The following is a 25,792-nucleotide window of genomic DNA, read 5'->3' on the forward strand; positions in this document are numbered from 1 at the left end:
CAGTTTCAAACCAGGAACCTTCTAAGAACTAATGTAGATTGCGGTTACTTGGAGACATTCGCGATTCACAGATAAATCCGGAGTTTCCAAATTCCTTGAAGTCTGTTTCCATCAATGACTTTTAAATCAACCCCAATTTAGTCGTAGAAATTAAAGGGGCATTGGGCATACATTGGATATACATTCCAATGCATCTAATGTATTTACAATTCTTTTCTTCAGAGCAAAGGCCTCGCAGTTCATAAAAAATGTAATTTCATGTGGCAATGAATTTCTCTTATCATCAGCTGAATCTGTTCCCTTGAATTGCCTGAAGTCCTGACATGTTCACTCCTGTTATAACAAGATTGGATAATAAGGTCCTTTAACCAGTTGTTGGAAATGAATAATAAGGGGTTGAGAATTTATGTACCCAAACCCTACATGCAGCAAAATCAGGAATGCCAGTCTTTTTCATTCAAGGTTGATTCACTCTTCGCCAAGGTCATTAAAAAAATAAAATAACATCATTCCTTATTCTCAGTGTTCTCATCGATGGGCGGTTTGTATAAAAAGAATCTCAGAATACAAGCCTGAACTGTAAATAAATGGGGTTCAGCCCTTACAACACTTCTTCAATATCCACTGCTTTGATGATTAATGTCAGTTAACAAAGAAGACCCTTGGAGTGGAGGATGGCAATATATTTTCAAAGACCACGGAGTTGAGTGTTTTGGGTTCTATTTTTTTTTAAATATTAAAACTATTTAGAAAACAAACAATGCAGTGATTTTACAAGAAAATGTGATTTAAAGAGCGTGTACAACAAGAATATGCATACAATTGGATTTGGATATGAAGAAGGGTGTTCAGCTGCATTAACATGAATGGGACAAACATCTTCCTTAGCGCCAGGAAGCAACTTATTTGAAATAAGGGTCCATGGGAGATGCATCGCCAACCCCCAATAAAAGGCAGCTGAATGCACAGTGAATCAGTTCAATCCAAGTTTTACATGGTTTAGAACAGGGGTAGCCAACGCCAGTCCTCAAGTGTTAAAAACAGGTCAGGTTTTCAGGATATCCCTGCTTCGGCACAGGTGGTTCAATCAGTGGCTCAGTCGGAGAGGGGTTATATGAGCATTGGGGGCTTTTTTTTAATATGAATTAGTTTTTTTATATATACGTATGGGGCGGTTATAGGGATTGGGGAGGTGTTTTTTTTAATGTGTTTGGGGGGGCTTGTATATATTTTGGGTGGGGGGGCTATATATATTTTGGAGGAGAGGGGATTTTTTTTTAATGTATTTGGGGGTGGGAAGTTTTTTGCATTGGGGAGTGTTTTTTTTTGTTGGTATATTTTGTCCGGGGACTGCGGGGAATGGGGGAGAGAATGAGCCTGAGGAGGGGGATTGTGTGGGGTAATTGATGGAGGGGGGGCGGGGGGGGAAAGAGTGAGAGGAGAGAAAGGGTTAGGTAGGAAAAGAGGGAGTGTGAGTGAGATGCAGGGGAGAGAAATACATGTGAGGCGGGGGGATTGAGTGAGTGGGGTAATTAATGGAGAGTGAGAGGTGAGAGAAATTCATGGGAAGAGGGAGGGGCTTGCGAGGTGTGAAATGGGGCTCGGGGGGGGGGGGGGAGGGGGAGATTGAGGCAGTCAGAACTGTAGCCCTGGGCCCCGGGAAATCTATCTGCGTCCCTGTGTGAAGAGATACTTCAAACCCAAATCATTTTCTGGGCTGGTTCCAATGCACCAGCCTTTCTTATGGCCTTAAGGCTTCATGCGAAAAGTTCCACAACAATGAATGATCAAGTATGAAAGTCTCCAAGGACTGAGATCAGTGAGATTTGGGGGTTCTGGACAAACACATTTTTATTGTTAAAGTACTAATCACCTTTCCTTCTTGTTTCCACATTGTTCCCCATTCCCTCATGAGAAAGGCCCTCGTGACCTCATTGTAGCTGTTCGTTTATGTACCATACAAGCGAGGACAAACATGCACAGATACCTACATAATTCTATACCCAGCAGCGGACATGAAAACCCGCCGCCCCATGGCACTTAGATGTGGCGGCCGCCTCCTTGCGGTCGCCCTCCTTCTCCACCGCAGCGTCAAATGACACCGCCGTCAACGTGACATCACGCGGCGTCTCGTTGCAGCGTCAATTGACGTCATGTTACCATGGCAACACGACGCTGTGTGATGTCACGTGGGTGACGTCTGCGCATCATTTGACGGTGCAGTTCAGAAGGAGGGCGGTAGCAAGGAGGCGGCCCCACAGCTAAGTGCCTTCCCATCAGGCCTGATAGGCCCGAGAGCGCAGCAAATATATAGGGGGGCGGACATTTTTGCCGCCCAAAGCCCGGCCCTAATGGGAAATCCGCCATTGTTTGGACCCCATTGTACCGCGCTGCGGAATATGTTGGCCCTTCCCATATAAACGATAGTAATAAATTGCATCAGTGAGACTCCACTGAAGACTTTGAGAACATGTATGTGAGAAATCAGCGAGACTCACAGAAGATGAGTGGGAGTTGATAGCGAGACTCACAGAAGATGAGTGGGAGTTGATAGCGAGACTCACAGAAGATGAGTGGGAGTTGACGTCTCTACTGTGAGTGTGTAAGTATGGTCCAGGAGGACGTTGTATGGTGGTATAATGGTATTTATATCAGCATCACCGTCTTATGGAAGCCTCTAGTATTAAATGATAGTACACATCACACCCGCACCCAGTGCTCAGTGTGATTGTAATAGGGAGTAACACTACTACATTATTTCCAAAGCTAAGGTACAGCTACTTTTTTTGTTTTTGTAAACTTACTTTGTGTTTAAACAAAAACAAGTCTTTTTTAATGTCACAAGCAGTGTAAGAGCCTATCCAAAATTAGATCAAAAAGCTATAGACCAATTGTGACAGTGCAGAGCCTCTGCCTAAAAGGGGCTTCAATAGGAAGCCTGTATTGGTCTGATGAGTCCAGCAAGGAGCTGGTTAATTGCAGCTACTGACAATTAACCAGTCTCTACCTGGCTCATCAGACAGGTAGAAAAGCCTCCTGCTGGAACTGCAGGGGATCTGTTGAGCACAGAGTGACGGTGTTGCCAGAAAGAGACCCACGGGAACAGTTCTCGAGCACAGAAGGACTGTGCGGCCGGCAAGATACCCCGAAATCAGACCCTCTACATCCAGGGCGCAGCAGGACCTGGAACTCACCAGAGGGTACACCCCCAACCGGACACAACCCAGAGACTGACATAAAAAGCCCGCTGCTTCCAGGTACCTCTTCGGACATTGGGGTTATAGGTTGGAAAGAGGCCTATCCTCCCAGCCCTGCAGATACGGACTGGGAGAGTGAGTTTGCCCTTACACAGGGATAGGCTGCTTGTTTGTGTCCTTCCTTAAACTGTATTGCTTAAAGCTACGGACTGAAGCTACGGACTGAATAAAAGCCGTGGCTTAATTTTCCCAAATATGTCTCCTTGGTTGCACCTCTGCACACGTCTCTTACACCAATATTGAAAGTAGTTTTTTTTTTTATATACAGGCATACCCCGCTTTAAGTACACTCACTTTAAGTACACTCGCGAGTAAGTACATGTCGCCCAATAGGCAAATGGCAGCTCACGCATGCGCCTGTCAGCACGTCCTGAACAGCAATACTGGCTCCCTACCTGTACTGAAGCTGTGCGCAAGCGGGGAGACTATAGAGCCTGTTACACATGTGTTATTTACATCAGTTATGCACGTATATGATGATTGCAGTACAGTACATGCATCGATAAGTGGAAAAAAGGTAGTGCTTCACTTTAAGTACATTTTCGTTTTACATACATGCTCTGGTCCCATTGCGTATGTTAATGCGGGGTATGCCTGTATATATATATATATATATATATATATATATATATATATATATATTTGCGGTATCACTACTTTGAGCCATGTTGACCACTTGGCATAGCACCCTTTAGTGATTATGGGCCTTAGTGTAGTCAGTGACACAGGTAACATTCTGTATGATATGATACAGGTAACATTCTGTATGATATGATACAGGTAACATTACCAGTGATACAGGTAACATTCTGTATAACATGATACAGGTAACATTCTGTATGATATGATACAGGTAACATTCTGTATGATATGATACAGGTAACATTCTGTATGATATGATACAGGTAACATTACCAGTGATACAGGTAACATGCGGGTAAACTTCTTTCCCATGTGTTTTCTCATTATTGTACTGTATACAAACATTCTCCCTCTTTTGCAAGTAAGCATGAGGTCCATGTGGTAAACCCTCCTGACCCCCGCTTAGTGACGTTACATGTACCTCTCGGGGAGATTCACATCACAGGATGGCTGGCTGGGCTCAAATTAAAATATAGCAAAATTGACAGATTTTACGCTGTTTGTATTCCATGTAGTTTTTTCCACTGGCTTTGACCCTGGTATTTTAATCCAGTCTGCGCCTTACTGGTACTCAAGTTTTCACTGGCATGTGAGATGTTAACATTTCCACCACTCTCCTGAACAATGATATAAATCACTTGAATAAGGGAGGGGCTTACAACGTAATGCTGTTCAGTGCATTGCAAACTCCTTAAGTACACATGGGAGACCAGTCTGACACATACCATTGGATACTGCCGCCTGCGAAGCACCTAAGCCCAGTTTGATTCGCCGTCTCCTTGTAGCCCTAGGCAACATTAGTGGTCAAAGTGTGAAGGTACTGCAGTGTAAAGAGTACTAATACTTTCTTTAATTAGAACACCCAGAGTACTATTACTATTTTATTCACCACTCATTTTAAAACCTGCAGTTCTGCTCCATTTTTAGGGATTTTCCTAAATAAAACAGTCTTCTCGTCCGTTTTTACGGCATAATTATATTTATGTATTTCTATTGTAGTGTAGCCCCATCCATATACATGGCGCTTCACAGCAGTAATACACGGGACAAAGTAATAGGCGACATAATGTGAATAAGCACTACAGACATAAAAGTAAACAGGAAAAGCAATCCTTGCCCCAAAGAGCTTACAATCTAAGTGATAAATAGGGAGAACTTAAAGGGACAGTAGGAGGCTATACTATGTTACTATGTTACTATGTAACTGATATACAATCTTTACCAGACTGAGAACTTCTTGAAATTAGTCACAGGCAGTACAACTACTTTTAAGGCATTTTGACCCCTATGTAAATAACTTTTATCGCCATGTGCCTTGGGAAACCAAAATGACATTGTAAGCGATTAAAAAGCAGTGACTATATATTCATCGTCAGTGCTATTTCCAGGTCATGGGGAGCGCAGGTTAATATTAAAAGTATAAAAAGTATATAAATCTTTATCTATCCTTTTTCTTTATCTTTTCTATGTTAAAAAATAAGAATAATTTGAAATTAAAAGAATCCAAAGAGATTTATATATAAAAATTAAATTGATATACAACATACAGAAAATAGTAAAGAAAAATTGTTATGAAGACAATTGTTTTTACTAAGATAGATGTATAAATATTGTTCCTTTATCAAAATTGTACATGTAAGTAAGATGTTAATTTATTTAAGTAAAATAATAAAAAAATACTGAAAAAAATAAAAATATCGCAACCCATGTAAAAAAATAAATAAATAAAAGGTATGAGAGGATGGGAAGATGTAAACCCCAAATCAGGTGAAGAAAGAATCTATATACTGAGATGGGTATCGCACTTCTGTATTTGGTTAAATTAAGTTAAACTCTATTCAAACAAATTAAATAAATTACATTTTGATGAAAACATAAAAAATAAATAAAAAGTATAAAGAGACACACTTTTTTTATTGTTCAATAACAATAGTGGGTTGTTATATTTTACTTATCTTCACAGGTGCACTAATTACTTTACACCTGCATATCACAAGTGATTATATTTATCACAAATTAAGAACGACACTGTTTTATTGTTAAAATTCACCTATTAGGTATAAGCGCCTCTTTATAACACTGTTCTCTATTCACTGTAAAAAACAAATTATAATAACACCACCAGATAGCATTAAATCCTGCACAGGAGATCGGAACAGTTGTCAAATACCCGGACATTAAGTAGTAATGACTCACTATTGCAGGTTGACACCAAACTGCTGCGTGGGTAGCGGGGGTCGCGGGGGACGGGCTTTGCTGGACGCTGACTGACTTCCTTTCTGCACATTCTGCTGCTTCTGGTCGTGTCTGGGAGCAAAGGGCGACGTTACAAATCGAATGCATTGTAACAGATTACATTCCAGCATTGCTACATAGCTCCGACTCTATATCAGGGCGTCCAGGAGGGAAAGCGCCTCTTTGGATCCTGTACACGTTGGGCGGATTACCCTATTGGGCGGCCGGGGTTGTGGCGGGGAGGTCGGTGCTGCGCCTCTCCAGCTCCCTGACTGCCTGCAATACTCTCCATCCTCCAGTGGGCGCCGGGAGGGAGCGGAGGACCAGCGCAGGACCGCTCCCCATCCCAAGGTAAGTGTGTGTTGGTGTTGAAGTGAGTGAGTGGGAAGGGGTGGGGGGGTCTTACCTTCTCCAGAGTGGCCCTCCTCCTGCAGCGTCAGATTGTCATGGCAACCCAACGTCGCCGGACGACACGTTGCCATGACAACGCGTTGTCACATGACGCTGCAGAAGGAGGGACGCTCTTCAAGGAATCGCCCGGGCCAACGAAGACCAGATACGGTTTCTGCCAGTGTGTGAGGGCAGAGCTGCACTGTCTCCCGCACTCATTGGGTGACGCTCGGAACCTTCAGCTAATTGGAGCAGATGATGTACTTCCTACACGTGATGGAAACCGGGAAGCAGATCGGACGGATTATATCCCCACAGGTATCTCATCACTGCTCCTATTACAGGTGCGTATACAAATACATTAATGTAATACGCACGTTACACGTCAAAATGCCTCCTCAGCAGGTTTAAAGTGGACCTATTTTCAGGTGCTCTATGTTAGAAGTCCTGCTACAGTGGAGGTATTAAACTTAAAATTTTAACCCATTCGCTGTCAGAGGGGTCCTGCAACACCCCTCCCTGGCAGCGATGGGGTTAATAGATTTCGTTAAATTGGGTCTGCGCTAAAATGTAAATAATTCAGAGAACATTATTTACTATACCACGTGCAGAAATGGTTTAGAACAGGGGCGGCCAACTCCACCCCTCAAGGGCCACTAACAGGTCCGGTTTTACGGATATCCCTTCTTCAGCAGAGGTAGCTCAATCAGTGGCTGAATAACAATGACCAGGACCTTAAAACCTAACCTGTCCGTGGCCTTTGAGGACTGGAGTTGCCCACCCTAAATAATGAATACTTATAAGACTTACTGTAAAACCTCTGGCGGGACGATCAGACAGCTACATTTCAGATGTTCTCGGAGGTCACTTAAATAATTCATGTACAAAACCTTTTTGCCGAACTTGTGACTAAACAAAAACGAGAGGGGGAATTTTTTTTTAGAATTAATGTACGAGTATGATTTTTATATGAAAACAGAAGGTGTTTAACCCAATTAGAATATTAGTTAGAAGAGCAGGCCACTTAATCTGAGAAATAGCTTTACGTGATCAAACAGACAGCCCAGGTGAGCTTAAACAAAAGTGGCACCATTTCTCCACCGAACTGGAAAATGGTAGGATTAATATAAGCGAGTGGTTTTAAACCTTTTGAAAACTGTAGAACCCTCTACAAATATATTCTGACATCCTGAAACCCCTTAAACATGTATTGTGTGCATGAAACCCCTGCTCACCTATCTTATGTATATAAAAATATTATTGTTACAGCTTCTATATAATAATATTAATAATAATATATATATATATATATATATATATATATATATATTAATATTAATAATAATAATATATATATATTTTTTTTTTTTATTGTCTCTGCACTTCTTTAATTCAGGATGTGCTGAAACGCTGCGTAATACGGCAGGCTGAAGCTTATAGGGGATCCATGTTAAAATGGTTAAGAAATGGGACACACTGCTCATTTGCATGTCATTACCCAGAATCCCTGGCTGCAGTGGAAGCACTGTTTGCCAAGCGATAATGGGGACAGACAAGCTTGCAGACCTGTCTGAGACATGCAAATGCCCCACAAGTGGGATTTTTATTTAGGATCGATGGAGAAACCGGAGCACAGCCCACCAGTGCAAAACAGGACACGAGGGTCTTCTTTATAACGGTTTATTGATTAAAAGAACATAGGGCAGAGTTCCTAGAGACACTCTGACATGTTTCGCGCACAGGGCGCTTTATCAAAGGATTTTTATTTACTTTCTCTTACTGCCTCTCCTTCCTCCATCTCCGCTCAGGACTTTGCTGACTATTTTAAGGAAAAGGTGGAATCCATACGTCAAAACATCCCCTCTGTTGCCTCCTCCCATCCTACACCTCTTCCTGACTCTCCTCCTGCCTTCCTTGACTCTTTTTCCACTGTCACAGAGGAGGATGTGTCGCTGTTGATCGCCTCTTCTCCCTCTACCACTTGCTCTCTTGACCCCATTCCCTCCCATCTCCTAAAACCTCTTGGTCCTACTTTAATTCCTACACTCACACACATTTTTAACTCCTCCCTCTGCTTTGGAACCTTTCCATCCTCCTTCAACAGTTATACCATTACTCAAAAACAGCAAGCTTTACCCTACCTGTCTTTCTAACTATCGACCTCCTCCCTCCTCCCTCCTGCCTTTTGCCTCTAAACTCCTTGAACGTCTTGTATTCTCTCGATTGCTCCATTTTCTCAACACCTATTCTCTCCTAAACCCTCTACAATCTGGCTTCTGCACTGCTCACTCCACGGAAACAGCCCTCACTAAAATAACTGACGACCTCCATGCTGCCAAAGACAGAGGTCATTACACTCTGCTCATATTACTCAACCTCTCTGCAGCATTTGACACCGTGGACCACCCTCTTCTCCTTCACATTCTCCATTCTCTTGGTATTCGGAACAAAGCTCTATCCTGGATCTCATCCTACTTCTCCCATCGTACTTTCAGTGTCTCTTCTGCTAACACCTCCTCCATTGATCTCTCTGTGGGGGTACCCCAGGGCTCTGTCCTGGGACCTCTTCTCTTTTCTCTGTACACACTCGCTCTAGGTGACCTAATAACATCTTTTGGGTTTAAATATCACCTCTATGCTGACGACACACAAATGTACTTTTCAACACCCGACCTTACACCTGCTGTACAAACCAAAGTTTCTGAATGTCTCTCTGCTATATCATCCTGGATGGCCCTCCGCTGCCTTAAACTCAACATGGCTAAAACAGAACTCCTCACACTTCCAACCAAATCTGGCCCTACTACCTCCTTCCACATTACGGTTGGAACTACGATCATTCACCCAGTAGCCCAAGCACGTTGCCTAGGGGTCACACTCGACTCCTCTCTCACATTCGCCCCTCACATTAAAAACATATCTAAAACCTGTTGCTTTTTCCTCCGCAATATAACAAAGATACGCCCTTTCCTCTGATGCTCGACTGCTAAAACTCTGACTCAGGCCCTCATTCTCTCCCGTCTTGATTACTGTAACCTCCTGCTGTCCGGCCTTCCTGCCCCTCACATGTCTCCCCTACAATCTATCCTAAACGCTGCTGCCAGAATCACTCTACTCTTTCCTAGATTAGTCTCAGCATCTCCCCTCCTGAAATCCCTCTCCTGGCTTCCGATCAAATCCGCATCTCACACTCCATTCTTCTCCACACTTTTAAAGCTTTACACTCTTCTGCCCCTCCTTACATCTCAGCCCTAATTTCTCGTTATGCACCATCCAGACTCTTGCGTTCTTCTCAAGGATGTCTTCTTTCTACCCCTTTTGTATCTAAAGCCCTCTCCCGCCTTAAACCTTTTTCACTGACTGCCCCACACCTCTGGAATGCCCTTCCCCTCAGTACCCGACTAGCACCCTCTCTATCAACCTTTAAGACCCACCTTAAGACACACTTGCTTAAAGAAGCATATGAATAGCACTGTGGATAATACTGGACACATGATATAAAGCTTGGCCCCCTGCAGACGCACTTACCAGAACTCCCTCCTACTGTCTCTGTACGTTCTCCCTACCTACCAATATGACTGTAAGCTCCTCGGAGCAGGGACTCCTCTTCCTTAATGTTACTTTTATGTCTGAAGCACTTATTCCCATGATCTGTTATTTATATTATCTGTTATTTATTTGATTACCACGTGTATTACTACTGTGAAGCGCCATGTACATTAATGGCGCTATATAAATAAAGACATACAATACAATACTTTATAGTATATAGAATGTATAACAATACAGTATATAACATCTAGTTACCTTTCTGAATTATTATACTAAAACGTGTCTACATTGTATTTCCCCCTCTACTGTATATCCCATTTATGTGGATCTTTGATTTGATTTTAAGTTTCATGTTGGTTTCCCCCAGATATCAGTCAGAAAAGCTTAGAAGTCCAGATGTTGCACTGTGCACCTACACAATAAAACAAGGTTTTATCCATACATCCCTGCGAGTTCCAGAGTTCTGATCGCTGCATTCGCTTTATATTCCACTGGCGGCACTTACTTGGCCAGCGCTACAAACTGGGCAGGCTGCTATTCTTTAACCTTATCACAGTGAGCGGGTCCTGTAACAACCTCTTTCGCTGCCTGAGGGACCATTAAGGCATTGCTTAGCAAGGAGTTAATCCATGGCAGGTTTATCAGTGGGTATGCACAAAGTGGCAGAACAGAATAACTCATTTATCAGTGGTTGGGCACAGTAAGATTAGGACTTCACATTTTTGTTTTAGCACCTAAAGATTTGATCATTTTCACTCCATGATTCACAGAAATGGGAATCAGATGAAAGTATAGGGGTGTGCGCGTGCCGAGCGTACGCGGAGGGTGTTAGGCTGCAAATGAAGCATGCAGAGCGCGACTGATCTGTATCACTTGAATTGCTTATCTTGACTAAAAAGTTAATGACTTGCAAACCCATGAGACGGAATAAAGGACTCGGCGAAGAGCAGGAAATCTAGGACAGAGTTACTCAAATGTTCTTGTTTGTTTTTCACACACTGGTTATTATCTCAAACAGGGACTTTTAAGCAAAGATTAAGGTTTCATCGACCAATCCCCTGCAAACTGTGTCTAGACTTACACTGCATAAATATATTTTAGCCGGCAGTGAGCTTTAATGAACTTTAATACCTCCCTTGATACTTGAACGCAGTGTCACATACCAAACGCTTCCTATTCCTCATTGTAACCACTCCCCATATCACACGCTGACAGGAATACATAAAACTGTTTGATCCATGGACGCCCAAAACCACTTGTTTAATATAAAACTTTCCTGGCTTCAATTGCAGGAGCAAATATGGGTGCTTGGGCAGGAAACAAGAATATCGGAGCTCTAGACAAGGAGAATGTATATCTATAGGGAGGGAGATATCCTGAAAACCTGACCTGTTGGCGGGGATCTTGAAGACTGGAGTTGAGAACCCCTGGGTTACACTAATTAGTAGTCCCCATGGGGTGGGTGGTATATATATATATAACTCACATGTAGAGTTAAAAGGTGATAGCAGGGTGCAACCATCCAGGTGTCAGCAAAGCACCACATCTGATATAGAAAAACAGGACAGGCACTCCAAGTTCCAAAAGTGAAATTGTATTCCTCAATGTTTCAGCTCATAACGGAGGCTTTATGAAGATCACCAATCGTGAAACAACAGTGAGCATCTTTATACCCCAAGCACCAAAGTGTGACCCCTGAAAAACCCGCAAAAAACACTCCTTGAACCCTGATGACATCATAGTGAGGTGAAGACCTAGTGGGGTGAACGGGGCCCTACTCCAACTTGAAAAAACAGGGGGAGGGATGGAGGGTGGGCCTAAGTAGGGGTGAAAACACCCCAGTAGATAGAAGCCCCCGTAAACCAGTCCCGATGCTGGTAACATGATCACAGGGGAAACAATAAATCAAATTGCAACAGCAACTATAGACACAACAAGGCAAGAGTAACGTATCAATGGCAACCGATTACAGATACATGTAAGGTTATGCATTTGGGAAGCAAGAATAAACAGGCGACTTACAGATTAAATGGGGATACATGGGGGAATCCTTGATGTAGAAGGATTTAGGAGTGCTTGTAGACCGCAGGCTTAACAATAGTGCCCAATGTCATGCAGTAGCGGCAAAGGCAAACAAAATCTTATCTTGCATCAAACGGGCAATGGATGGAAGGGAAGTAAACATAATTATGCCCCTTTACAAAGTATTAGTAAGACCACACCTTGAATATGGAGTACAATTTTGGGCACCAATCCTTAGAAAAGACATTATGGAACTAGAGAGAGTGCAGAGAAGAGCCACCAAATTAATAAAGGGGATGGACAATCTAACTTATGAGGAGAGGCTAGCTAAATTAGATTTGTTTACATTAGAAAAGAGGCATCTAAGAGGGGATATGATAACTATATACAAATATATTCGGGGACAGAACAAGGAGCTTTCAAAAGAACTATTCATCCCACGGGCAGTACAAAGGACTCGGGGGCATCCCTTTAGGTTGGAGGAAAGGAGATTTCACCAGCAACAAATGAAAGGGCTCTTTACAGTAAGGGCAGTTAAAATGGGGAATTCATTACTCATGGAGACTGTGATGGCAGATACAATAGATTTGTTCAAAAAAAGGTTGGACATCTTTTTAGAAAAGAAAGGTATACAGGGATATACCAAATAAGTAAACATGGGAAGGATGTTGATCCAGGGAGTAATCAGATTGCCAATTCTTGGAGTCAGGAAGGAATTTATTTTTCCCCTTATGAGATATTATTGGATGATAGGTCACTGGGGTTTTTGGTTTGCCTTCCTCTGATCAATAAGTAAGTATAGATATAAGATAAAGTATTTTAACTAAATTTAGCGTAGATTGAACTTGGACACATGTCTTTTTCAACCTCATCTACTGTGTAACTATGTAACATTTAAGAGATTGCAGGTCTGGGTTGAAAATCCATGGAGAAACAGATCTGTCCTTGGCAGCTCCTAATCATCAAGTGTTTTGCATCATTTGATTCGTGTAATCGCAACGGTTACAAATATCTAGTTGTTGTTCTTGCGAATTGCTGTCAGACCCATGATATCTTCATATTTAATAAATGTACTCTTTTTGGAATACCTTCTTAGCCACGCCCACTGATACTTTGCAGAGTCCTCCAAAGAATGCCTTTCAAGGTATATTTAAACGGGTCTTGTTTATTCTAGTGACAGGGAAGCCATATTTCAATCTTCCCATTAAAAAAAAAAAAAACAGATGTCCTTATCTCTAGATAAACATTCCTATAAAACTAGGTCTGGTCATGGGTTTAACAGGCCATAAAAGCAATTCTTGTATTTTTAAGACAAATCTGTAACCAACGTTAACCCCTCGTGTGCCAGATTGATTAAAATACTAAATTGTTGCCTTATTCATTACAGTGACCGTAAGCCTATGTCAACGTGATGCATTTCAGACATTTTTTAATGCAATTAGCGTAGTTAATGCGCATTAACCTCGGAACATAACGTCCATTATGAACCCTGATTTAAACGGAGATTTCTGGATCTACAGTAGATCTCGGACATTGTCAAGAGTAATTTTGTACAAGTGCCTCTTCGGGTCAACATACGGTAACAAGGTATGTTGCCTCTATGCTTAACTGGGATTGGTGCAGTAACAGGAGGAGTTAGAGAAGGTTTACTTACTGCACATATGTTAATGTTATCCACCTTAACAACCAAACATACAACCACAATTCCTATTAAACAAGCAAGCTCACACCCAGACTTTTAACATTGTATCTGTAGTTCACTGTGTCATTTTGCACTGGGACAGGCTTATGGATGGTATGTAAGACATGCACGTCCCTGAGTGTTGTCTGCATTCATTAACTGTAACATCCCAGGTTGTAGAATTGTTCATGTCGCCTCTCGCCTTACATCCTTTCAGCATGCTTCAGGCTCTATGGGTTGCCCAAACCGCTCCACTGCGGAGAAATCCCCAGCAAATAAAATACTTTCTTATTCTATAAACATGAACACTTACACACGGATCTATGTTGGGTCGCGCCAGCCCCTTTCTTTGCACACCAGCCTTAATAAAAATAAAAAAAACTACCCACCTTATAATGGGTTTAAATATTTTCCACAGCACTTTGATGAAGTTGGTTGGATGAACGACATACAGAGCTTTCAGGTTCTTCTTGTACCTTAATAGGAGAAATAAAAAGATTATCTCTGTAATATTAGCAAAGAAACTGAATCTATTGAGCAATTTTGCAGGCACTAGAGCAGGGATGGGCAACTCCAGCCCTCAAGGGCCACCAACAGGTCAGGTTTTCAGGATATCTCCACTTCAGCACAGGTGATTCAATCACTGACTCAGTCTTCGAATGAGATACCTGTGCTGAAGCAGAGAGATCCCGAAAACCCGACCTGTTGGTGGTACGATGGGGTTCTACCCCTATGAGCTTACAATCTTGTTTTGGTGGCTGAAGCACCTGGAGGATAAGTGACTTCCACCCAACATCTCAAGGACCCGGCATGGAAATGTGAACCAGGTTCTCACGTATCAAAGGTTGCGCTACTAGCATAGGCCGGGCCTTCTCTCGGCTACATTGCTAGTCCCTGGCAGTGAAGCGGTTAAGAGAAAGTCATTCATAGGTGGCTTTCTTTCAAATTGAAGTCGAGAATGGGAACTGGGGAATAATTAGTGCTTTTCCAAGGAGCTGGAGATCATAGGATCGAACTATCATTATGTGAACAGACAAAGTGCAGTTCTGCTGCCGGCATATAATAGAACAAAAAAAAAAAACACCCCATTTGCCATGTTTCTCCGAAATATCCTATTTGATTCCATTATGCTCTCTCCTCACTTTGAAGAGTCTGCATTACAGATCCATGCACGGCAGCAGCGAAATTATCACAGCCCTTTCATCACAAATTCCTGTAAAGCAAATAGATCTGCGCTTTCTAAAAGGTTCATGTAATTGTGCTTGCAGAAAATGAACCAAAAATAAAAGCAAGCACAGGCCATCAATAGCTTATATGAAACATGCTGAGCTCGCAAATAGTTTTACTACCGATGCTTCAGTGCTAATTGTTTTTTTCACAACACTTTATTTCAAGGCACAACTCTGCATTTTAATCATTATTACAATTCTGAGAGGCCTATTCATTCTGTATCTCATCCGATCAATTTATCTGGGCCCTTAGATCAACTTTGTGATGATAATACAGTAATAACTTTATTTCATATAGCGCTTTTCTCCCAATGGGACGCAAAGTGCTTCTCAATTACAGAATAGTGCGCAGTACGCAGCATGTAGGAATGTTACAGACACAGTCCCTGCCCAGATGAGCTTACAATCTATGTTTTTGGTGCCTGAGGCACAGGGAGATAAGGTGACTTGCCGAAGGTCACAAGGAGCCGACACCGGGAATTGAACCAGTTCCCCCTGCTTCACACTCTGTGTCATGGTTTAGTGTCTTTACTCACGGAGCTGCTCCTCCTCCTCCCATGAAACGTTAGGGAGGAGCGAAGAGACGCCGTGGAAAGTATTTCCTGCGCCCCTGTTCTTCTCCACTCTCTTAGCATCAATAAGCCTTTGTCTGAAAATGGGACTTAAAATTAGGGCTTGTAATCTGCATTGAAAACACTGAACAAAGAGTATAAAAAAAAAAACAGCAGGACTTCACATGCAGGCTTTCGGTCTTTTAATGTAAAAAAAAATACAAATATAGGGAGAATTTTTTCTATTTAAAGGGCACCACACAGATCTCATTCAATATGTATTGTGGGGTGGGATGGGATGGGATGGGATGGGGGGGGGGGGGGGGGAAGAGAACTGTACCTTTTAATTAAATTTGATCTGATAGTCTATACTTTTTTATTGCATTTACTTGGAAGGCAGGATTGGATTTGTGATAGTATCTTGCAGTAAAGAGAACAATACTTAGCACACTGAATGGTCGATGTAAGAACTGTTTGAGAAGTGCAGTAAGCGTAGGCGAGTAAAAGGCACATGGAACATACTTTCTGTCAAACGCCTTGTACGCGCTCTGTAACCAGCTGAGGGACGGCTTGTTCCGACTGTTGAGACCGAAGTGAAAATAGATCACTGTGTAATCATTCTCCACGTATTGATCTAATGTATATTTTAGGTACCTACAGGAAGAGGAAATAAAAGAACAATGAATGTAAAACCGGCCCTAAATGCTGGGCATCTATACATTTTAATGCTCAGATTAGAGAAACGCCAATGTGTCCAAAAGTGGTGGTCGCGATAAATTCTCACCAAAGTTGCAACAATTTGCATTGCAAGAAAATGAGCCCCAAATCAGAGATTTCCACATAGAATTTGCAGTTTAACCGAGATAGGGCTTTGCAGGAGAAAGAGAGACAGAATGTCCTGGGTATTTCAGGTATCTCGCCACGGGAGGTATAGATTAGTGTTTCGGGAGATGTCAAAATCAATGGGAATCTGACCCTCCCTCCATCTCTCACCTCTCCCTCCATCCCCTATCCCTCTGCCCCCCTTCTCCCTCCCTCACTCCCCTCTCCCCCCCTTCTCCCTCCATCACTCCCCTCTCCCCCAGTCCCCTCATCACACCCCTCTCCCCCATCGCTCTCTCCCCCCCATCACTGCACCTCTCCCCCATTCTTCTCATCCTCCATCACTCCGCTCTCCCTCAGTCCCCCCCATTCTCCCTCAGCCCCCCCATTCTCCCTCCATCACTCCCCTATCCCCCATCCCTCACTCCTTTCTCCCTCCATCCCTCAGCTCTCCCCCTGTCCCCTCATCATTCCCCTCTCCCCCATCCCTCCCCCTCTCCCCCCATCCCTCTCACCCTCCATCACTCATTTCTCCCTCTGTCCCCCCAACACTCCCCTCTCCCTCATCCCTCTCTCCCTCCATCACTCCCTTCCTCCCTCTCTCCCTCCATCACTCGCCTCTTCCTAAGTCCAAATCCCTCCCTCTGTCCTCCTCTCCTTGCGTCCCCATCCCCCTCTCCATCTCTAACCTCTCCCTCCATCCCCCATCCCTCTCTCCCTTCCCCCTCCCCCCCATCCATCTTTCCGCAACATGAGAGTTCTTCCTAAATGAAACTGAAATGTTAAACCTTCACCGGTCTCTTCCTTAAGTGTCCCGGACATTGTAAATGATCCATTATACGAGATAGGTACTAGACATTTTTACTAGATAATTGAATCTATGAAGAACTCTCACGTTGTAAAATGTATGATCATCCGCAGTGAATCTGCATTTCTCCATGACAAATGTGGCTACTAGAGCCTTGCAATTGAATATACTGATCTGAATGTGAATGCGACAGATGCATACTTTAAAGATGCAAATATTAGGCTTTGGCCCCCGTCCTCCCGGCGGCACGTGGCGACTACAGCCGCGATCGTCAGTCTGTAGGGGAGCGGGGCATGATGAGGGCGTGGCCATGATGGGGCCATTGGCTGCGTGCCGACTTGTGACCGCATCACTGCACGGGAAGACACAAATTCTTGTCTTCCCTGCCAGCGTACACGTCACAGCGCTTTGCGCACCCACAAACACACAGCCACTGGGGTATGCCCCATAGAGGGCTGTGCTGTGGTGTGTGGCGCGTGGCGCCGTCACAACCAGGGACTTAAAGTCTGACAAAGGGACCAGGAGACCCTGAAACATTGCTGTGCGGTTTGGTTATTAGTAGTATGTGTCATTACCGGCAAGATGCTGGAATAAATCAATGAAAGCTATTTTTGAAGAGACAAGCGAGCATCTCGGCATCCCTTGCATCTGATCAGGAATATCTTCAGAGGTTCTCTATTTTAACAATCCTTCCACAACTTCTTTTAATATTTGGCTTGTAGTCAGTGGCGGATTTCCCGTTCGGCCCAGGCTTAGGGCGGCAAAATTTGGTGGCTTGTAGTGGTGGCTAGGGTTGCAAGGTGACTTCTCCAAAATACTGGGCACAGTGGTGCACGCACGCATCTCTCTACTCTTTGATCCATGCCGTTTCCTCCTCTCCTTGGCCCCAACTCTTCATTGGCTGCTACTGGGTAATGCTGCCCAGCTTCCTAGCAACAGCCCTGGTCTCTCTCTGCTTGGGGATATCCCGTGGTCCCCCAAGCCGGTCAGGTCACTATGAGCAGATAGGTAATACCAGTATACACATACATGTCCAGTTTTACCTCTAATTTTTTTACTGGACAGTGTCCAAATACAGGACAGTCCGGATCAATACTGGACATTTGGCAACCCTAGCGGTGAGGAGAAAGAGAAAGACCAGAAATGTGCTGCACAACAAAAACCCTGCATGAGGATCGCAAGTCCCCAAAGGAAGGATCTCCGATGGCCAAAAATGGCTCCAATTGAAGAGACACTTCCAATAAAATATATGTGACTGACTAACGACCTACTGAGGGGTAGGACAGAGAACACCAAGGAAGGGAGCGAAAGTAGACCTTCTATCTGCCCAAACAAAACTCGGTCAGGAGCTGTCGTACCAAAAGGGGGAGGAGACAAAGCCCCACTGTAGTGCCCCGCCATTCGGACAGCAAAGAAAACTAGAAACATATGTACCCATATTCCCATTTCTTTAAATCCTTCATGGCAGCCATAACAGCTGGGATATAGCCCCTCCTACTAGCTGTGGTTATGACGCAGGTATAAAAGGAGGTGTGTCCTCATCCCTGGTCAGTTATCGTTTAGCTAAGCTCCTAAAAAGAAACACAACTAAGCACAGCCATGAAATACATTCCAAACAATAACAATAATAATGGGAAGTAGGCTGCCATTGAGGATTGAAAGAAATGGAAATATCGGTAAGTATACTTCTAGTTTTTGTTTATATTGCCCATGGCAGAAACAACAGCTGGGACACTCCAAAGTAATTATGTAGCTTGGGTGGGAACATCCATGGTAGCTGAAGGTAGCTCATATTTTGAGGTGTGCAACGATGACCATGTTGCTGCTTTACAAATGTCTTGTGGAGGCCTGAGCCTTTTCCGCCAAAGAGGTTGCCATAGCCCTTGTTGAATGAGCTTTAAGAGTCTGTGGTGGAACTTTGTTTACAGAATAATAAGCTACGCTGATAGTAGCTGTGATCCACCTTGAAATGGATACGGCAGAGGCCGCTTACCCTTTTCTAGAGCATAAACAGTTGAAGTTTTCCTGAACTTGGTTGTCTTTTGGACATATAATATTAGAGCTCGAACTACATCTAAGTTATGTAATCGTCTCTCTTTTTGGTTAGAAGGAAGAGGGCAAAAAGTAACCACGATATACTGATTCGTAGTGAATTCGGATACTACTTTAGCATGGCAGTGAGGGACCGTACTCATCACAATTTTAACTTGATGAACTTTAATATATAGTTTTTTGCGTCATAAGGCTTGCAATTCTCCAACTCTGCGTGCTGTAGTGATTGCTGTAAGAAACACTATCTTGAGAGAGAGTGATTTAATAGATAGGTCCTTCAAAAAGCTGTAGAGGTGAATGAATCTAAGACCAGATTGAGATCCCATGAAGGCATGGGAGTCTGTCGTTTGGTTCTGATGGTTGCTTTGATGAATCTAGCAACCATAGGATTGATAGCAATTTGTCTTTTAAAGAGGGCGCCCAAGGCTGACACCCGGACTCTTAATGAAGCAAGTTTAAGTCCTTTTTTAAATCCTAGTTTTGGGAACTGCAGGATCTGAGGAATTGTTTCTCTGTGGAGTAATGTCCTCATTATAACACCAGTTAATATCTTCCATATTCTGTAAAATATAGCTGAGGTGACAGCTATCTGGAGTGAAGTAAGGTATTACTTGTTTGAGTAGTTCAACAAGCTTAAATGTCTCCTCTCAACCTCTACTCCATCAACTGAATGAATCCAGGATTGTGATGAAAGATCGGCCCTTGTGTCAGCAGGACAGCAAGTGGAGGAGGCCTCCATAGAGTGTCTGTGGAAAGGTTCGATAGATCTGCGAACGATGCCCACCTGGGACAATGCAGCACTATTAGTATAGAATTTGCTTTGTCTCCTGATTTTGGCGATCACCATCGGGAGTAACGGAATGGGAGTGAATGTCCGTATGACTGACATGGCATCCCAAATCGTGGCTTCGAGATCCTGCCATCTGAGCTGAAATGAGAAACTGTTTTATTTGCTCTGGAAACCATCAAGTCTATTGATGGAAGCCCCCATCGATGCACTCGGATCACGAATATCTGTGAACATAACGACCATTCCCCTGATAGGATTGCTTGTCTGCTCAAGAAGTCTGCCTTTATATTTTGGTCTCCTGAAATGCAAGTTGCAGAAAGATGGGGAACTGCGTGTTCTGCTCATCTCAGGATCTTTGAGGCCTCTCTGAGGGTTTTTATACTTTGTGTGCCCCCTTGTTTGTTGATATAAACCACTACTGTGACGTGGAAAGTTCTTTAGGAGTCTTTGAATTGCGTAAAATACTGCACATATTTCCCTGGATTTTGATGGGTAACTTGGTCTCTGTTGAGGACCATTGACCTTAGACTAAATCGATCTAGGCAGAAGCCCCACCCCCCATCCTCTTAAACTTGTATCAGTGGTAAGTATATTCCATGTAGATGGAACCATGGACTTTCCTTTGCGAGGGTTTTTTTGTGTGATCCACCAATGAAGACTTTGTCTTGTGGAGGCAATCAAAGGAATTTTGTCTCGTGGTATTGGAAAGTTATTCCTGCCATGATGAATAAAATGAATAAAGTTGACCTGTAGCCATCCCAGATAGAATCTGGCCCATGGCACTACATAAATGACAGCGTTTAGAAGCCCTATAAAAAAGGTGTATATAATTTAGTCGGGAAGGACGATTTATTTTTTAGGAAAGAATTAACTTTTTCGATGATATTGGCCACCTTTAATAGAGGTAAAGGCACGACCCCCTGTTGGGTATTGAACAGGTTCTCAGGAAACTGAATCATTGGAGCAGGAATCATCTTGCTCTTGTTTCATATTTATGATCCATCCGTAGTCTTCTAGTTCTTTGCGGACTCTCTGGACATGTAGTTGTGCCAGGTGTTCTGAATGAGCTTTAAATCAGCAAATCATCTTGATACGGCATGACAAATATTCCATCTTGGAGAAGCTTGGTGTCAATTACCACCATTACCTTGGTAAATGTCTGAGGTGCTGTTGCCCACGACCCAAACGGCAAGGTTTTAAACTGAGAGAGATTGTCTCCTCCACAGAAATTAAGAAATTTGTGATGAGTGTGGTAAAGCGGTGTGTAGATAGATGTCGCTCAGGTCGATTGATGCTAATCAATCGAGTAGCTGAACTGCTGACATGACTGCCTTGAAGGATTCCATCTTGAAATGACTGACCGTCAAGAAGTGGTTGACCTGTTTGAGGTTAAACACCACTCTCTGACCCCTCATGCCTTTGGCACCGCTAGAATGGCTGCATTGAACCATAGATCATACCTGCCTTGAAGGATTCCATCTTGAAATGACTGACCGTCAAGAAGTGGTTGACCTGTTTGAGGTTAAACACCACTCTGTGACCCCTCATGCCTTTGGCACGGCTAGAATGGCTGCATTGAACCATAGATCTTGAAAAGCCTGATTCAAATTGCTGACTTAACGGATCATTTGGGTAGGCGAGATTTCTGAAAGAAGCTGCCTGGGTCTGAGAAAAGGCATAACCATCTCTTATGACTCGGAGAACCCATGAGTACTCCGTAGTCTCGACCCACTGTTTGAGAAACTTTGCCAGTCTGCCCCCAACTGATGTAAAAATTTCCCACTGAGCTCCATACAATTTCAGGCGTTCCACTTTTTCGGCCTCCGTTGGTTGAAGTTTGCTTTGGGATTTCCCCCGAGGGGTCGCCCATCCCAGTTCGTATTGAAAAGCCTGCCTGGTCTGTAGGCTCTGGCCTGTTGATAATTACATCTCAGCGGTTTTGGACGTGAATACTGAAATTCTGACCCTTGGTGGTAGAGATCCTAGAAAGGATGGATCTCAGAAGAGGTTGGAACCGGTATAAGGCAGGTAAACTAATTTTGTTTTGAAAGTAGTGTCTGTTGCCCATGGTTTTAACCACAGTTCCTTCCTAGTGATTATTAATGCTGAGGATCTTGCTGTGAGTTGCATGACGTCCATGGAAGCATCGCACAGGAAATCCATGACATCTTTTAAGCTAGAAAAGTCCCGTAATAGCTTCTGACTGGAAGTCCCTGATTCAATTCAGTCTTCCAAATCTGAGATCCAGATCCTTACTTTTCTGTATATACCGACTATAGCGGTTACTGGTTTCATGGCCGTTCTAGAGTAAAGTATTGCCTTTGTAATGTACTGTCAGTAGGTTTCTTCATAGGGTCTTTAAAAAGGAGGAACCAAGTTCCAAGGGAATGGACGTATGCTGCGTCAACATTAGGAGGATGAGTCCATGTTCTGCAGTCCTCCTCCTGGAATGGGTACATTCTATAAAAATGTTTTGATGCCAAGGCATGTTTTTCCATCATTCTCCATTTGGGGTTAATGATGTCTTGAATTGCTCCATGGACCAGAAAAGATAGTCATTTTCCTGGGGCTCAGCAATGCTTGATTCAAGACCCCTGGATGCTCTTCAATATTTAGTGGGATACACAGATTTAATTAGCTTTTCAATGGTCTCTTGTTTAAATGATCCTCGATCTTCCTGAATTTCTATTTCATCAGAGGAGGATTCATCATCATCATCATCATCATCATCATCTACAGAAAGGTTTTATTGCTTCTGGAAGTCCAATATACTGTACTGTCGTCTTCACAATCGACTGAAATTTGAAATCTGATACATTTGGCTGGGATCCTATCTTCTGTAAAGGATTGCACAAGAGCATTTCACCAGTCCACAAATTAATTTAATGGGGGAACGATTATCTAACTCTGTAATCTTTTTAACATAGTCAGCATGCAGTCTTTTAGTATATGAAACTGGTAACGTGACATCACATATAGCACAATCCCTGGATTTTACAGCTGCTTTCTAGGCTTAACAGCCAGGGGATACAGCTGTAACTGCTCAGATTTGTGATCCACTGCTTGTGTAGCAGGGTCAGACATGATTAATGAGCAGGAGTCCAATAGCTGCCTAGAAGCAGATAAACCAGGGCAGAGTCTATTTAGTGGATACCAGCAAACCACTGGAGGGGTCGGCAGGTCTCAATCTTCAGATAAAGTGGAATACATAAACAGGTGCCGATTAACTGCTTTAGAGCAGACTCACAAGGCAAACTATAGCACAGTAGAGCAAGCAAACCACATTGCGGGGTACATTGGCTTCTGATTATGGCAGTGAAACACAAGCTGCATGAGCAGATGCCTCTTCGCTGCTTGAGAGCAGACTTATTAAGCAAACTATAGCATAGCAGAAACAAGCAAACCACTTGAGGGGTAGATTGACTGCATTGCAGGGAGCAAACTACTAGGATGTAGTGTTGAGTCGCAGAGACAGTTACTGTACTGTTCATTTGCTTAGATACTTCTGTTAATGATAATGGGTTACCTTTTACATACCTGGCTGAACCTGCTTTCGTGCTTTAGCAGCATCCCACATGAATGGAAGTGATGTCATCAGCGCCATGTGCAACCTGAAGTAGCCTTGTCAGTGCCACACACAACCGGAAGTACTGTCAACGGAGCCGTACATACCGGAAGTGCTGTTGTTGCCTCCCGGAGGGATTGTGGAAAGACTCTGCAGTCCCCCTTCAGAGACCGGAAGCGCATTTTTACCGGCCAAGGTATTTCCCAGGAGGTCTCCCAACCTGGAAATAATCAGGCCTAACACTTAGGGTAAAAAAATATATATATATTGGATTGGTGGGACGGCTACCCCATAAAAAAATCAGAACTAACCAGATATGAAAAAAATAAAAAAAGGTTTATTGATTACATGCTAAAAATACAAAACAAAAAATACCGACGGACAAAAATCTCCTCCCACGCGTTTTGCACCTGGTATGGCGCTTTTTCACCTTGAAAAAGCGTCATACCAGGTGCAAAATGCGTGGGAGGAGATTTTTGTCAGTCTGTGTATTTTTTGTTTTGTATTTTTAGCATGTTATCAATAAACCTTTTTTTATTTTTTCATATCTGGCTAGTTCCGATTTTTATGGGGTAGCCGTCCCACTAATTCAATATATATGTTTTTCTCTTGGTTCTACTGTGATTGGAGCGACGCACACGGGGGTCACGGATTTCTCCACAAGCGCCGGATTGCAGAGCGCTCAACCAGCTGGGGGAGAGACAGTGATTCATAGTGAGCAGCAACAGCTCCACACTGGGCATACCGGAGGCACCGAGTAAGAACCATAGTCCCAGCCACTTCATGGAGATACTTCAATCACCTCTTGAGTTAATCTGGGTTGGTCTTTACTTTACCACAAATACGTGTCTTCCTCTCTCGCCCCTTAATCCATTTGATGGTTATATTATATGTGGATTTGTTTCTCCGTTTATCCCGATTATCATTAGCCCGAAAAGGTTATTTGGATATTACCATGCTGTTTCCTTGAGCTTATACTCAGTTTATTTTACAAAATATCTAACACTCAGGGTAGTCTGCCTCTGTTGATCCTTATTCCAGAGAACTGAATTTCATGGCCCTGGAGTAACTTCCATTTTGGACGTTGGAACCACAACTGTGGAAGTTGTGTGAGGGGGAATCCGGCATCCCTGACCATCTTGCGAAGCTGCCCTATACCCGACTCCAAAACCTTGAAACACACATACCATTGGGTCTGTAACCCTGTAAAACGATGCTCGTCTCCGATAGGAAGCAGACCCGCATAGCTAAGATAGAGGTTATGATCCCCTACCAGAGCTAGGAGACAGAGTCCTGTTAGAGTAGTCATAGTTGGGATGCAGGCAGTGGTCAAGGCAGGCAGCAAAGATGCAAGGTCGGGGTCACAGACTGGGGTCAGCAACGGGTAATCCACAGACAGAACAGGTAACATGGCTGCAGACAAACAGGAACAAGACAGGAACAGGGCATAGGAAGACACAGAATAGAATACTATGTGCTTAGGTGGAGGCTGAGAGTAGCTGGCTGCTATTTAAGAAGCTGGAGCCAGGGTAGCCAATTACCAACTACAAAAGAGGTTTGCCATGAACCAAGATGGCCGCAATAGCCACTTAAGGACAAATTCCAGAAAAGGTCCGGACTGGAACCCTTACCCCTGGTAGTGAGGGGGTCCTTCCCTCAGGGGAATGCGTAAGAGCGGCAAACCTCAAGAGAGCAGCAGGCAGCTGTACAACGATGCCAGAAGGAAATCCATCTTTCTCAATAAACCTAAAGGAAAAACTAAAATGCTAAAGTTTAGTGCAAAGTAGCAGGAGGAATGGGGACATCCTTCCTCGAGTTTAGGTAGAACAAGAATAACGGACCAGGGATGAGGACACACCTCCTTTATACCTGCGTCAGAATGCTTGTCCTATCCCAGCTAGGAGGAGGGGCTATATCCCAGCTGTTATGGCTGCCATGGAGGATGTAAAATAAAAAGGATTTCTAAATGCTGTACATGGTGCAGATAAGAATCTTCAAATAAAAATGGAAGTACTGTATACACTTTGATTTATCGCACTTTTGTCTCAGTCATATGTCAAATGTTTCTTATTTATAATTACCACATTATTCGCTGAAAAAAACAGCCACATTCTCCCAGGAAATACTCCCTCCACCCAACGCAAGTCAGTGGAAGTTGAAAAGATTGCTCACCTTTTCATACCAATCCTGAAAGAA

The 25,792-nt window shown here is 43.3% G+C and overlaps 1 protein-coding gene across 1 annotated transcript in view; it reads right to left on the reverse strand.

The window, feature by feature from the left end:
- ARHGAP8 (Rho GTPase activating protein 8) overlaps positions 1-25,792 on the reverse strand; it is a 78,422-nt gene that overhangs the window by 25,936 nt on the left and 26,694 nt on the right. Inside the window, exons 5-8 of the mRNA XM_075602765.1 lie at positions 16,082-16,213; positions 14,169-14,255; positions 7,335-7,433; positions 6,096-6,206 (exon numbers count right to left, since the gene is read on the reverse strand). Coding sequence (XP_075458880.1) covers positions 6,096-6,206; positions 7,335-7,433; positions 14,169-14,255; positions 16,082-16,213 — 429 coding nt within the window. The remainder of the gene's footprint in view (positions 1-6,095; positions 6,207-7,334; positions 7,434-14,168; positions 14,256-16,081; positions 16,214-25,792) is intronic.

The sequence above is a fragment of the Ascaphus truei genome, chromosome 5 (assembly GCF_040206685.1).
Source record: "Ascaphus truei isolate aAscTru1 chromosome 5, aAscTru1.hap1, whole genome shotgun sequence".
Classification (NCBI taxonomy): Eukaryota; Metazoa; Chordata; class Amphibia; order Anura; family Ascaphidae; genus Ascaphus; species Ascaphus truei.